This window comes from Kogia breviceps, chromosome 10, assembly GCF_026419965.1.
Source record: "Kogia breviceps isolate mKogBre1 chromosome 10, mKogBre1 haplotype 1, whole genome shotgun sequence".
NCBI classification, from domain to species: domain Eukaryota; kingdom Metazoa; phylum Chordata; class Mammalia; order Artiodactyla; family Physeteridae; genus Kogia; species Kogia breviceps.
The window spans coordinates 35,370,566-35,386,318 of NC_081319.1; the positions used below are offsets into that span (position 1 = coordinate 35,370,566).

The 15,753-nt window shown below is 42.4% G+C and overlaps 2 protein-coding genes across 6 annotated transcripts in view; both read left to right on the forward strand.

Moving 5' to 3' along the window:
• The first annotated feature begins 3,277 nt into the window (after positions 1–3,277).
• On the forward strand, positions 3,278–9,953 carry SELENOK (selenoprotein K). 2 transcript variants are annotated; one of them, XM_059075591.2, is made up of 5 exons: positions 3,278–3,400; positions 6,702–6,792; positions 8,219–8,302; positions 8,913–8,999; positions 9,490–9,953. In XM_059075591.2, the coding sequence occupies exons 1-5, from the start codon at positions 3,382–3,384 to the stop codon at positions 9,491–9,493; spliced, it is 285 nt and encodes a 94-aa protein (XP_058931574.1). In that variant the 5' UTR covers positions 3,278–3,381; the 3' UTR covers positions 9,494–9,953. The 2 variants fall into 2 exon arrangements, with proteins under 2 accessions (XP_058931574.1, XP_058931575.1); XM_059075592.2 differs by lacking the exon at positions 9,490–9,953 and having other exon boundaries at positions 3,293–3,400; positions 8,913–9,003.
• An 87-nt stretch (positions 9,954–10,040) lies between these two features.
• Positions 10,041–15,753, forward strand: part of ACTR8 (actin related protein 8) — a 30,032-nt gene continuing 24,319 nt past the window's right edge. For all 4 annotated transcript variants that reach the window (XR_010842530.1, XR_010842531.1, XR_009337600.2 and 1 more), the window contains exons 1-2: positions 10,041–11,433; positions 14,320–14,490. Coding sequence is in view for 1 of the 4 variants with exons in the window: in XM_059075587.2 (XP_058931570.2) it covers positions 11,119–11,433; positions 14,320–14,490 (486 nt within the window). In the remaining 3 variants the exon portion in view is untranslated. The remainder of the gene's footprint in view (positions 11,434–14,319; positions 14,491–15,753) is intronic.

Genomic DNA, 15,753 nt, shown 5'->3' on the forward strand with positions numbered 1-15,753 from the left:
TCATTCAGCCATTCAACCAGTATTTACTGAGTACCTTTCCTGTGCCAGGCCAATAATGTCTTCACTCTAGACCATTGGTGTCCAAAAGGAATATAATGCAAAACATAAATGTGCGTCAAGTACGTAATTTAAAATTTTCTAGCAGTCGCATTAAAAGAGTAAAAAGAAACAGGCAAAATGACTTTCAATAAAATACTTTAATCCAATATCCAAAGTATTATTTCAACATGTAATCAGTATTAAAAATTGAGATATTGGACATCATGTCATTCTAAATCTCTTCATCTAGTGTGCATTTTGTATGTACACATCTCATTTCAGACTAAAGCCATATCTCAATGCTTAACAGCCACATGTGGCTGGTAACTAACATGCAGTTCTTGACATGAAAGGTTAGGGAAAGGGGGGAAATGTTCTTTGTCCTCCGGCCCATCCTGCTACTAATTAACTATATAATCTATCTATCTGAAATATATATAGTATAATATACATATAGTTATATATAATATATATATTTTTTCGGTTTGCAAAGTCCTTTCACATTTGCTATTCGTTGTTTCAATTAATAGGAACATGCCTCACCTTGAAGGATGGATTAGATTTTAAGAGATGGGGAAAATTCCCATCAAAAGGAAACAAATGAGGGCTTCCCTGGTGGCGCAGTGGTTGAGAGTCTGCCTGCCGACGCAGGGGACACGGGTTCGTGCCCCGGTCTGGGAAGATCCCACATACCGCGGAGCGGCTGGGCCCGTGAGCCATGGCCGCTGAGCCTGCGCGTCCGGAGCCTGTGCTCTGCAACGGGAGAGGCCACAACAGTGAGAGGCCCACGTACCGCAAAGAAAAGAAAAAAAAAAAAAAAGAAGAAACAAATGAGCAGAAGCAACAAGGAAGGAAAACCTGGGGTCTATTAGGAAATTAGTCACAGAGATAAACCTAAGAAAATATATCAAGGAAGCCCTCAATGCCAGACCATGGAGGCTGGGGTGTGGTAGGGATAAACTGAAGATGTGAGCAGGAAAGAAGCAAACTTGGATTAAACAAGTGGCTAAATATAGCGTGAAATGGAGTGGGAGAGGCTAGAGGTAGTTCATTAGGGAATCACTGCATTAAAATCTCAGGAAGAAATAATCTAGATAGAGAGATGAAGAGGAAGAGAGAGTCTAGCAGTGTCTGGTACTCAGAAGATCCCAATATTAGTTCTCTTCCTCCTTTGGTGATTGGGAGATTTTTAGGGAACTTTTAGATGGATCTCTCTCTCTCTCAGTCTGTCTCTCTCCCTCCCTCTCTAACAACAAACATCTGAGTACCTACTACCTGCCAAGGACTATAATAGACCTTGAAAATATAAGAGGGAACAAAGCAGGTAAGATTCCTGACCTCTTACATCTTATATTTTCTGGAAAGAAACAAACCGATTATGACATAAAATATTTTCACATCGTGATAAGTACTATGAAGAAAATAATCATGGAGATGATTGGCCAGGAGAAGGAATTCAGAACCGGTGACTGTTAAGCTGAGATCTAAAAGATGAAAGGAGCTGGATGTGCAAGAAGTCAGGGGAAGAGTGTCCCAGGTAGAAGGAAAAGCATGTGCAGAGTCCTGCAGGCATGAAAAAACTTGGATGCTTGCGACTAAACATCAATGTTGCTAGCACAAAACTTGGGTGGGGATTGTGGCAGGAGGTGTAGCGTAGGGGGAGATCAAATGGACAGGTCATGAAGGGCCTGTAGACCAGGACAAGGAACTGGTTCTTAAGAGCAATAGGAAATCACTAAATTTCAGTATCTAAAAGGTAGCAGGCAATGATTTCCATTTTACGATCACTCTTGCTACAGTGTGAAAAACTGCTTAAGGCTGGTAAAGGTGGAAGCTGGGATTTCAGGTAGAAAACAACTAGAGAAGAGCAGATAAGAGATGATGGTGGCATGGCTTATGTTAAGGAAGGTACTTGGTAAAATTAATGACCCCACTCCAATATTTGTGCAGAAAAAAACCCTCTATGATTGCGCTGCAAAAATTTCAAATGAAGGATGTTTTGTCCTATTATCCACTTTTTTGGGGGAAAACTGCTACTGAAAAAGTCAACATGAAAATAAATATTTGTTTATTCTAGGTATTGGAACATAGAATCTTAACACACATTGTTAAATGTAAAATATTATTTTACATTTATTTATTATTATTTTAATCATAATTGTTATTATTATTATTTATTATTATTTACATATATTTGTTGAAAATGGAATTTTCAATTTCATTTTAGTTAAGTTGATTAGAAACTTTCTGAGGAGACAACACATGACTTGAGAATTGGGGGAAAAAAAATTAGGACTCCATGCAGAAAGAACAGCCAAGTAAAAAGCAAAGGGGCAGGAACAAGACTACCATGGTCAAGGACCAGAAAGTAGCCCAGTGGCTAGAGCCGAGTAAGTACCCATCAGCACAAGGTACGTGGGCCATATTTAATCAATGAACACGAGACTGCTTCTCATTCATCTGTCACCTCCACAGTGCTGGCAATATAACGAAGTAGCCAGTAATAAAAAACAAGCAGAGAAAGGTCTCGAGCTACCCCGCGCTACAGTATTTTTCAGCTGTCTCACAAGGGCTGATTAAAAACTCCATCCACGGGCTTCCCTGGTGGCGCAGTGGTTGAGAATCCGCCTGCCGATGCAGGGGACACGGGTTCGTGCCCCGGTCCGGGAAGATCCCACGTGCCGCGGAGCGGCTGGGCCCGTGAGCTATGGCCACTGAGCCTGTGCGTCCGGAACTCCATCCACTTCTAGCGAACCAAGAGTAGAAACACCGGTTCTAAAGAGAATGAGTACTTCGTCTAAATAGGGCCTGTGTATTCCCGAAGTCTTGACCGTAAAGCTCTTTTCGGATTGATCACCGCCTCTGCCCGCAAGGCACTTCCCTGCACACCTTGAAAGATCCACAGTTCTGGAAAATTCTCAGGAACCTCCTCCTGCCGGCGCTTCTCCCAAGTCACTTCACATGTGACCTTGCCTCCCCAACCCCTGGGCCCTTCAAACCACTAGAAAGCAGCGTAACTTCTCCCGGCAGCGCAAACGAGCTCTCCAAACTCCACTGCCGAAGGAGCCAGGAAAGCCCGCGTTTACAGGCTAAATCCGCAACGTCATAACCGATCACCTGCCCCAGCCTCCACCTTACATCTGAAAATCATCAGCACAACGAGACCAAAACGCCTGTCGGGGGCGTGTCTCCCCAGAGCCAATGGGCTCTGTCCACCTCCCTCCTCAGTCACTGTTTTGCCTATTCGTGGCCTGTGACGTCAGAGGGAGGAGCGCGGAGGGAGCTACGGAAAGTGAGAGGGTCCAGGCCCCACTGTCGTTCTGGAGGCGGAGAAGGAGCAAGATGGTTTATATCTCGAATGGTGAGTTGGAGGGGCTACGTGGGTGACCTCCGTCCTGGGAGGCCGAGCCCCGGGTTTCTTCCATCTTCGCCCGCCGTCCCGGCGCCGCTTTTCCGGGCACGCCCCGCGGCCAGGCGGAGCTGGAGACGAATTCGCCGGGGCCTGCGGCTCGTCGGCCGAACGTCCCTGAGCCGCGGCGGGGGCCAAGGTCCCCGTGGTGACGGCGGTGCCGAGTGCCCGGCGTCCTCGCCCTCCTGGAGCTTCTGCTTGTGGGTCTCGGAAAGTGGTCTTTCCTGTCGGGCGTCAGTGTCCTTAACTAGAAAAGACCACAGTGTTCACGCCGTTGCGTAGCGCTTGTGCCTCGGGCACTTTTTTTTTTTAGCGTTGTTTGTCCGCTCATTGTCTTAATGTCACCCTATCCGGGTGATACCCTATTATATGTTTTGCGGGTGGAGACTGAGGCGCAGCCGGATTAAATAGCTTGCCCAGGATCACAAAGGTAGTTCTAATGGCTCAGCCGGGTTTCTAAAGCAGGTACACTGACGTCTGCGTTCGTACGGTTTTCTACTATACTGCCTCTTTGTAATGTGTAAGAGAGTTGAAGAAAAGCTTTGGATAGGCTTTTTCTCCCAGCAGAGGGGTAGCTCGTCACGCATGTAGCTTTCTGCCCTAATTTCAAGGGGCACAGGGAGTAGCATTACTCCCTGTAGGAGCAAGTTGATTATTCCTGGAATGGAGAAGCTGAGAGAGACTTAATTCAGTGACTCCCCAAAGACAGTGAATGGAAAGGAAAGACACAGTATGACTGGGTCAGAACAGTGTCAGAACTGCCTGCCCACTTGTTTGACTCAGGTGAAATAAATGCCTTGGTGCACTCTTAACTAGTTCTTGCATCACTGGAACTAGGCCCTGGTTCTATTTGAGTCATGTGTTTATCTTCAGAGACCATGAAGGTAGTGAGAAATCTTCTGGCTGAGTGCACTTTGCATTTCTTTGCTTTTCACAATCTCACTTTCTCTTTCTCCTTGTCTCTTACTTAAAAATCTTTGAAACAAGTAGGTTGATGGACACTGAAGATCAAAGTTTCATCTTCGTTTTGGGCACTTGCAGACTTGGTGTTATATTCTTTGTGGTTAAGGCTGGCAGCTTCTATTATTTATTGAATAATTCTTTGTATTTGTAGTGTGTCTTTTTGTGTATGCATTGTTGGTTTTGATCTACATAAATAACATAAAGGTCCTACTAGGGCCTCTAATCTCACTTTTATAGTTGAGAAATGGCCAACTGCATTCAAGCAACTTATTTCTCTCTGAGGATATTGGGAGGGGAGGTTTCTGCCTTCAGAAACTGGGAAGAAAAGCGCAAAAAAGTCAGAATGGTACAAATGCATGCAGTATGTTCTTTAGAATCGCAAAGGAAGAAATTGACGGGTTCCAATTAGATCTATTTCCTCCCTCCCTCCCTCCCTTCTTGTCGCTGCGCGCAGGCTTTCTCTAGTTGTTGGCGAGCCACGGTGGATAGCGGTGGCTTCTCATTGCGGTGGCTTCTCTTGTTGCGCAGCGTGGGCTCTAGGCACGCAGGCTTCAGTAGTTGTGGCTCACGGGCTCTAGAGCGCAGGCTCAGTAGTTGTGGCACAGTGGCTTAGTTGCCCTGTGGCATGTGGGATCTTCCCGGACCAGGGATCGAACCCATGTCCGCTGCATTGGCAGGCAGATTCTTAACCACTGCTCCACCAGGGAAGTCCTAGATCTATTTTCTTAGAAGGACTGTACCAGCATTTCATAGTTGACAAAAACTTTTTCTTACTGTCAAGTGACTTTTTTTTTTTTTTTTTCTCAACAATTCTATATGATGACTATCCTTGGAATACTTTTTCTCAGAGAAGGAAAATGTCACGTCACCCAACGAAGCAGAGCTAGTAAGAGGCAGAACCAAGCCTATCATTCACATTCTGTCTTTAAGTGTAGCCCCTTTTTCTCAGTAGCTCTGTGAGGGCTCAGGTGCAAGTGGATACCTGAAAGTAAACTGGTCAAGGAAAGAGGAGAAGTAAACTGGGCATGGCAGTGAGTGGTGAAGCCCTTGGGAAAATGGAGAAGAGAGGTAGTTGACAGATGGCTCGTCTCCCAAAATATTCTAACCTGTTGATTTGCAAGACTGAAACTCTATAGAGTATTAACTTTTCCTGATGTAGCTTCTATTATTTAAAGTGGTTTGAAAAATATATCCATTTTTCTGTAAGATAAAACTGGAGTCTGTAATTCGGATCAACAGCATTCTGTTAAAGAAAAATAGTGGTCATTTTAATGAACAAGCCCAATTCTCTTTAGTACTTAGAGCCCACGAATTCTTTGATATATAAAAATTTTAACATAACAGCCGATCCTGAAGATTTCAAGGGTATGTATAAACAATCTTTTTATATAGGCAAGAGACTTTGCAAGTGAAAGAGATGAGATAATCAGAACACATTTAGGAAAATGGAAGTGGTGTGAGCATTCTTTATATTCACTCATCTGTTTCCTCAAAATACTTGAATAAAGGTATTGTACACCCATGTTCATAGCGGCATGTTCACAGTAGCCAAAAGGTGGAAGCAACCTAAGTGTCCATCAATAGATGAATGGATAAACAAAATGTAGTATATACTTACATTGGAATATTCATCAGCCTTAAAAAAGGAAGGAAATTTTGACATATGCTACAATATGGATGAATCCTGAAGACATTGTGCTAAGTGAAATAGCCAGTTACCAAAGTACAAATGTTGTATGATTCCTCGTACAAGGTGCCTAGAGCAGTCAAATTCATAGAGATAGAAAGTAGAATGGTCGTTTTCAGGGGCTGGGGGAAGGGAGAAATGAGGAGTAAGTGTTTAATGGGTGTGGAGTTTTAGTTGAGGAAGATGAAAAAGTTCTGGAGGTGGCTGACGGTGATGGTTGTATGACAGTGTGAATGTACATAATGCCATAGAACTGTACACTTAAAAATGGTTAAAATGGTAAATTTTTTTGTGTGTATTTTACCACAGTAAAAAAAAAAAAAAAGAAAAGAAAAAAACGTGAAATGTCACCCAGCAGAAATTACAAACTATAGGAGGCATAATTTGACATATTAAAGGAATGACCTCTAGACCACAGAACTTCACTTCCCTAACCTTTCCTTAGATGATGTACACATAACACACCTTTCCTTGTGTAGACCATTTGGAACAGTGAACAAGTTGAAAATTGAGCCTATGATTGTTACCTAACTGATTAAATGTAATGCATCTTGTGTCAGGGATTTGTTGCACTAACTGAAGTTTCTTTATTCTTGTCTATAGGACAAGTGTTGGACAGCAGGAGTCAGTCCCCATGGAGATTGTCTTTTATAACGGATTTCTTCTGGGGAATAGCTGAGTTTGTGGTTTTGTTGTAAGTATAGTAGTCCTCTTAATAGCCCTGATATTTAAGTTCAGCTTGCCTGAAGCACTTTTTAATTGTAATTTTTATTAATAGCTTTTCTAAGGGAGATGAAGACTTGTGTAGTGATAAAACTGCCCCAAACATCTTTTATGATTATGAATATGTTCCTTGAGATAGTAAGCTTGACTATGTCTTAGCCGTAGTGGTAACCATTTCAGCCTGCAGCTATGGGGCCAGACCTGCTCGTTCTGCTGCCAGATGACAGCACTTTGCTTTCTCTCTACTGTTCCTGCCTTTAGTGTGTATGTGCAACTTGTATGGCATAGTATACAACACGTAAACAAGGGGAGTTAGATTTTTATTTTTAAAAGTTCCCAAAGCATACACTTTTTTTTAAATGAAGGGTTAGCATTGATACAGAGGAGACAAAAATTTAAACTTCACTATAATTACAAGCGATTCTTAGTTAAATTCATTTTTTGGTCTTTCATATGCTGTTTGTTTTATGAAAATTGTTCATCTACTAACAAGTCTTACTCATCCAAAGTTTGAATATACATTTGAGTGTCTTGTGGGCAGAGAACTGCAGATATGCAGAGATGTGGGATGTCTCCTTCCTTCATTGATTTTAATATCAGTAAATGTCTTCTTTTTACAAGGGGCCTTGGGGTGGGCATGATTGTGGGAGGAGGACATCAGAGGAGGTTATTCCAGGTGGAAGAGGCACAGCAAAGATGGCAGAGAAATTTGAAAATCAGCTTATGCTCTTTATACTTAATTTGATTGTAGCTCTCATTTAGAAAGATTAATCTGATGGCTGCATGTGGCATAAATTAGACGGGGTAAAATGGAAGAAACCGTTCCATAGAGAAATACAACAGGGGACAGAGAGGCAAAACTTCTTTGCAATCTCTTAAAAATTTCACCTCCATATTGTTTATTTAAAATATTGTTTTAATTTAGTTAAATCCTTCCCTCTTCACAAATAAAATTCCATTTAAACTTATTCCCAGAAAGCCCTGTGCCTCTGGCACACCACTTCAGCCCCTCCTTCCCCAAGGTAACATTAGGTAGGCTGTTGACACAGGAAATGGACATGCAGTACTATAAAAGCAGACTCTGGGACTTGGCAACTGATACAGAGCAGAGGAAGGAAGTTGGAGATGACTCTGGTTTCAGAGTCATTGCTAGACTCTGTCTAGAAGAGTTACAGCAAATAAGAAAGACAGGAATGGTGGCTTTGGCACAGAACATAGCACACTGTGTTTAGACTTGTGCTTGCGCTAGATGGTGTTGTCCAGCTGGCTTCAAGAAATGTGGGTTTGGAGCTAAGTTAGGGTAGTCATCCTCCCACTGAGATGATAGTTGGTACCATGGGAATGCATTTTATAATTTTGAAAGTGGATCTTCTGTTGTTTTCTGCCCCTTGTTTCAGTTTCAGAACTCTGTTTCAGCAAGATGTGAAAAAGAGAAGAGGCTACGGAAGCTCATCTGATTCCAGATATGACGATGGAAGAGGGTATAACTTTAAATTGATAAAAGATGTTTTTACCCCTCTGTGTAATATAATTAAATTAGAGATAAATAGGCAGGCAGACATAGTTAGGCTCGTGGTAGTTAAAGGCTTAAATTCTATTTCACAAAATTAATGTATTACTGTAAATTAAATCAAGTTGCCTTTGATTTGATAATCAGAGTTAATCTGACAAAGCTAAAATGTATATCAAATATCCTATGGGAAAAGTCTGAATTAGAGGATGAAAACTGATGGCCAGCGTTAAAATCTAGAGGTTTCACTTTAGAATCTGGATTCCAGCTGCTGATGAAAATCTCATGATCCAGGAGCACTGGGTGGGGATTGTGTTTCTTTATGGCAAAAATCAGCTGGAGCTGGGTTTCAATTGGATATTTATAGGAGGAGCTGTTCCGTTTATCCTAACCCTTGCTTGACTCACTTTCCTCATGCATATTATGCATCTGGTCTCTTTCAGTATTTGAATTTGTGACTCGCAACCTAAATGGTAGTTCCTATTTTAAACAAATAAGAGGGTCTATTTGAGTGTTTAAAAGGAATCAATTGAAGTAGTGTCTACTAAACAGTAGAAATTAACTTTTCTTTCTTATCTCAGGCCACCAGGAAACCCCCCCAGAAGAATGGGTCAAATTAATCATCTGCGTGGCCCTAATCCTCCTCCAATGGCCGGTGGATGAGGACGGTAACTTAAAACCTGCAATTCTGCAGGGATTTCTTTTTTTCTTTCTATTTTTTTTTTTTTTTTTTTTGCGGTATGCAGGCTTCTCACTGCTGTGGCCTCTCCCGTTGCGGAGCACAGGCTCTGGACGCACAGGCTCAGCGGGCCCCATGGCTCATGGGCCCAGCTGCTCTGTGGCATGTGGGATCCTCCTGGACCAGGGCACGAACCCGCGTCCCCTGCATCGGCAGGCGGACTCTCAACCGATGCACCACCAGGGAAGCCCATGGGATTTCATTTTGAAAATGCCTCCTTAGACAGGTTTTCTTTAGGAAAGCAGAAGTCACAGCATTTTGTAATTAGACATCTTATTTGGAAAAATATTTTTATCTTAACCCTTGAAAAATTGTCTTTTGAATCAAAATGTCTTTTGAAGAAGGTTTTATAACATATAATGACTAGCGTTTTTATACAGATCCAAATTACTAGTAACTATTATAACATTTTCTTTTAGGTAAATGTCTGCTCTAAGAAGCAGACAACTGGACAAGCACATTCATAGCAGAAGGAAACCATCAAGAAATGGAGTGTTGACCACACTGGACAAGTTAGATGAATGTGTACTCTAAACAAGGATTGCTCTGTGTCCTCACAGATGAATGAGGTCGTGCTGGGAATTCCCCCCTCAGGGATCTGGCATGACTGACAGGCAGTTCTATAAATGCACATGTTTGTCTCATCTTTTTTGTATCGTTTATGAAAGTATTAATATAGTTTTAATAAGTAAATATTTTTAGGTTACAAGACTGACTTCTCATCTTTATATAATTAAAACACAGCTCCAAATTTGAAGAAAAATAAATGGCTGCATATTGAGTACTATTAGTGTCACCTTTTTCAACTTCTGAAATACTGTTCATTGCTTTTGTTGTTCTTTATAAATAAATCACAGTGTATTTCAGTAGTATGCATATGACATCTGTGCTCTTGAATTAATTTTTATCTTAAAACCTATTTGTCCCATGGATCTTTAATACAATATGTCTTACTTGCTACCAGATGTAATTATCAGGGTATTTGTAAAGCCATAACCAACAAACCTGAGCTACAAAATGTAGATTTACTAGGTGGTCTTTAAAATTGAGGACTTCAGTGCTATCTTTACCAATTTTAATTCTAAACCATTGCTTAAGATACTGCCTGTTGGCTTTAACCCCATCTGAATGCTGGTAACTCTCATTCTTTCACCAGAATGAAAGCTCTATGAGGTTAGGGATTTTGTCTTCTTTACCCCAGTGCTTTGAACAGTGACTATGTGTAATAGGCACTGAAATATTTATGGAAAAAATGAATAACACAGAGAATTCTACTTTGTGTTTAACAGTCTTTGAAACCAAAGTGTTCAGTAAAAGCACTTTTTTATCCGTTTATAAGTATTTATTCAACTCTGTTTGCCAGGAAATGGGGATGTAGTGGCATTAATAAACACTGGTCTGTATGAAAACCAGACTACAGGCAGACAAGACTGGAAGCAGGGAGTTGGGTTTAGAGGATGTTGTGGTGGTCCAGGTGAGATCGGACCAGGTAGTGGCAGTAGGAGTGGAGAAGTGGATGCATTCAAGGCATATTTGAGGGACTGCGGGATTTGCTGATGGATTTGGATGTAGAAGATGTGGACAATTGAAGAAACAAGTGAAACAGGATGGTGAAAATGGTAGTAGATTATTTGGGGGGAGGCGGGGATCGACTTACATTTTGGATATATTTAAGTTTACAATGCCTTGTAGACATCTAAGTGGAGATACTAAATAAGCAGTTGGTTATCAGGGCGAGATCCAAACTGGAAATACATATTTGGGAGTTATCTTCATATTTAAAGCCATGAAATTGGATAAAGTCATCCATGGAGTGTGTAGAGAGAAGCCCTAACTCCAGAGAATCCTAACAGAGGCCCGACTGAGCATGGCCAGTGAAGTACGAGGAGAACTAGAATTACGTATGGTGTGTGAGAAGCCAGAAAAGACAGGTGTGATGACGAAATGAGACACCAGTTATCAGCTGCTCCACAGCAAGCACTTAAAACAAAACACAAGTAGGTTGCGGCCATGCTGCAGCCAGGACCAATCACAGCAACATTCAGCCAATGCACCCTCCCACCTCACCCTCCTCCAGGCAGCTCCGCTCTTCCGCTTTCCCGGAACGCTCTGGGCCGACTCCCGGCGGCCATCTTGGTTGTGGGCAGTCGGCCGAGAGGTTGCGCCTGCGCCGAGTCCTGTTATCTGGCGGCCGCGTTGCGTCCTTGAGGCGAGAGGCTGGAGGGGCGTCGGCGGCCGAGATGACCCAGGCCGAGAAGGGGGATACGGAGAACGGGAAAGAGAAGGGCGGGGAGAAGGAGAAGGAGCAGCGCGGCGTGAAGCGACCCATCGTGCCCGCGCTGGTGCCGGAGTCGCTGCAGGAGGTGAGGCGCCGGGGGCGGGCCTCGGACTCGGCTTCCGGGCGGGGCGGGGGTCCGTGGAGCTGGGCGAGGGGAGGAAGCTGGTGAACGGCGGGAGTCTTCGGGCGCCCACCCAGGTGGGTGGTGCAAGGGCGTCGTTAGCCGCTTGCTCCGAGGGCACAGTGCAGATGGCCAGGCCAGTAACACCAGCCACTGTGCGAACCCCAGCCTCCCGGGCCATGAGACCAGCACAGGGCTGTCACCTTCCTGCCAACTAGTTGAGGGGGCAGACTGGATGGTGTGTAAGGGCCTTGCCAGTTCCCACTCTCTAGGATTCTTCCATTTGGCGGGAAGGGGGAGCTCACGGTTGGGGGTGGGCAGTAAGTACCTAGGGCATGGAGTGGGAGGGCTAGTGCAGAGGACCATAGGGGGAGGTATTGGGTACACACAGCAGGTACCTCCTCCAGCCCCAGTTTCTTCAATGGAGGTGACACCTGGACAAAGACCTAAAGGATGATGAGGAGTTAGCCAGGGGGAATGTGAGGGCAGGAGAACAGCATGGAAGAGACCTGGGCCAAGGGAGAATATGAAATGTTGGAGATGAGGATGTCTGGAATTGAGGAAGAAGAGGGAGCAAGACATGAGACTGGACATCTTGACAGGGATGGCATCAAGAGGGTCGTATAAGCCAGAGCCTGGCCTCTTCTGAAGGGAATGCAGAACTTGGGAAGAGATAACCAGACTCCGAGCTACATGATTAACTCGTTTAATCCTCACAATAGCTCTCTGAGGTAGGAGCTTTATCTAGAGCAAGGAAGTGGCACAGTCTGAATTTCGAGCCAGATTTGTGAATCTGGAGCCTGGGCCATTAGCCGCTGTAACAACATTTGCTTAACTTCAGTCATGTAACAACGTTTGGTTTTTTCATATCCTCTGTGAGACCTCTACCATTATTTGCTGAATAACTTTTTTTACTCAATTTTTCTTAAGCAGTAATGTCCAGGAAATGATGTGTAGGATGTATTGGCTGGTTGTTTTCTAATATGTTAAGGTAGATATGTAATTATTAAAAACTGCTTGTCCACACTTTGGAAAATTGCGTTTATTACCCCAGAGCTTCCCAGTCAGTGTGCTGCAGCCTGTGAACTAGTAATGAGGTACAGATGTCCCTGATGGCAAGCCACCTCATCTATTTAACTCAGTTTGCTAGATAAATGTTGTCTTCCATAACACACAAAAGCTTGAGAAGTGTGCTGCAGAGCACCAGGCCATGTGAGAGTGGTGCCATGGGCATTCAACAGATACCTGCTAGGCTCCTGTATGCCGTGCACTGGGCACAGAGTAGTGAACAAGACAGTAGTAGTCCTTTACGTGAAGGTTTTGTCTTTTGAGAGAGCAGACAGTAAATCATTACAAGAATGATAAGTGTCATGAAAAGGAGGGGTTCCATAAGATTTTATTGCAGGGCGACAAATAAACCTGGTGTGATGACATTTAACTTTAGACCTGAAGGGAGGAGTAAGATTTAACAGGGAGAAAGAACACTGCAGGCAAGGGGAGTTGCATTTGTGAAGGCCTGAATGTCAGCACAGTGAACTAAGAAATCAGGAGACATCTGGATTGGGAAGATTAAAGAGACTGAAAAGTAAGTGGTTCTAGAGTAAAGCTAGGGAAGTAGGCAGGGTCTTGATCTTCGAGGTTCTGGACTGTATCTTTTTGGCAAGTTACGGAAATATTTTAAATGAGGACATGCCAAGAAGATACAACTGTAGCTTAAGGGCAGAGCAGACAGAGTAGGTGCTGACTTAGGAGTCACACTGGAATGGTGATTCTCAACAGAGACATCCTGTTGTCAAAGGGATTGTTGGAGTCCCTTCTTCCCCCACTCCCTCCTGAAACTCTGGGTCCCTCGACAGGTTTACGTGGTAAAGGTTCCCAAGTGATTCAGGTTATATTCTGCCCCCCTTGAGAATTACAGATCTAAAAGCCCACAGTCATTACTCCACTGTCCTGATTTGTGCTGCTTTGTCAGTCCTTGTTCACTGTCTCCCAATAATGGATGGTGAAATGCTGCCGAGCTTTCTGACCTGTGAGGATAGAATTGTGAACTCTGGTTTTTTAACCCCAGACTCTCGCCAGATCAGGTAAATATTGCAGAACCAATAAGGGTAAAGTGTTTAAAAAACAATGACGGAAAACAGTTCATGCACATTCTCAGAAGTGGCCCATGTATAAAGTCCACTTACTTTGCAGCATAGCAAAACAGTGATTCTGAAATTAACTTCTTCCCTCACCTTCTCAACCAGTGTTGTCACATCTGAGTGATCATACTAATTACTTCAGGAGCTTTTGTAAATTGCAGATTCCTAGGCTCTGTCTTCCTGAATCAGAAAATTTGTAGTGAAGCTTTAGGGTATTTTTTGTTTTGTTTTAACAAGGATCTTTAGGTGATTCAGATTTAGGGAACCCCATACTTCACAAGTCATAGTATTCCCCACACTCTTATTCTTGTTTAACTCTCTTCTCTAGTAAATGGGAAGTTCTCTAGTGGTTAGGACTTTGTCCTGGTCACCATTGTACCCACAGTGATTGGCACAGAAATGCCCCCAAATTATAGCTTGATTTGCATTGGATACTTAGGATTTCGTTCATTTAAACAAATATTTGTTGACCTATGTACCGTGAGTCAGATCCTCGGCACACAGATACTAAAAGAGTTTGCATTCAGGCAGAGAGCAATATTTGGATGCCTCTCAGAGAACTCCCTTTACTGAATTATTTTGATACCTTTGAGTTTGATAGTCATTACAGGAAACTAATTTCTTAGTCTAGCCTGTTATCTCTGTGTTATTTAACGTGTTACCTGCATGTTATTTACTAAGGTCACACTCCTGTGTTTTGTATTTACAGCAAATCCAGAGCAACTTCATCGTTGTCATACATCCAGGTTCAACAACTCTGAGGATTGGTCGAGCTACAGACACACTTCCTGCCAGCATTCCTCATGTTATTGCACGAAGACACAAACAACAAGGACAGCCCTTGTACAAAGACAACTGGCTCCTAAGGGAGGGACTAAATGTAAGTCAGAAATGGAGGATGCTGGCGTTCCAGTGGTTAGGACTCCGAGTTTTCGCTGCCGAGGGCCCGGGTTCAATCCCTGGTCAGGGAACTAAGATCCCACAAGCTGTGCAGCGTGGCCACACCCCCCCCCACACACACACACCCCGCAGCACACACTCACAAAAGAAATGTAAGACCTAGAGAGAAAGCCCCGGGTTGTCTCCCTGGGAGGGCTTCAATATTCAATGTATGCCATAATCTTGAACGACATCTTCATAGCTTTAATGTATTTTAAAATAACGACATCATTCAGGGTTACAAATATCATTTTTTATCTGAGCTATCAATTTTAGATTGTACAGAAATAATTATAACAAAAGTAAATCTAATTTTTTTAACCCATCAGGATGAATTGGTTATCGATGAAGATGATCTTTAGTGGAAGATACAGAATGGTCACTCCCTTAAAATGATGCATCCAGATGTCTATTAACTGACTGCCATATTTTCTTTTCCAGATACTTAGAGTTTAAATTGAGCTCATATTTTCAATCGGTAGCAAATTGAATTGCTACAATAAGCACTTGTTACAATCTTAGATCAAATCATAATTTAAAGGCAAAAAATAGTATTTCCTTGGAGTAAGCATTTACTTAGGATGCAGTAGGCATCCTATTTTGCAGGTGATAATTAACAGGAAAATTTTTGTGATAGGTGTTAAATATGTGTATTGCATTGTAATCTGCTTTAAGTTTTAAGTCAAGGGTAGTTTTAGGAACTTGCAGTTTCTATAATTCTTATAGTAAGCCTTAGGGTTCCATTTTTTAGCATAACTAGCAGACTCTCCTTAAGTCCATTTCTAAGCTTAAGTATAACTTGACAGTGTAAGAATCTAAAATTCGCATATCTTTGGATCTTACAGTTCTATTTTAGGAATAAATCTTAGGAATAAATCTCAGGAATAAAAATGGAAAGAAAACAAAATAATATTTTATAAAAATATAGAGTGTTCTTTGCAATATCACAAGAACTTGAATACTCATTAATTAAGTGAAATAACACATGAAGGAATAAAACATTGTTATAAAATTGTAAACATGAGAATTATATAGATATATGGAAGAGTCTCTCGAATACTTTGTAAACATAAAGTAGCAGTGCTCTGATATCAGTCAAAAGTCACTAGAGGTTGTAGATTTTTGCAGATAGTTTTATGGTGATGGCTCTTTTCTGATTTTTTTGTTTATAAATAATAAGATTATTTTGAATTCTTAAGATTAA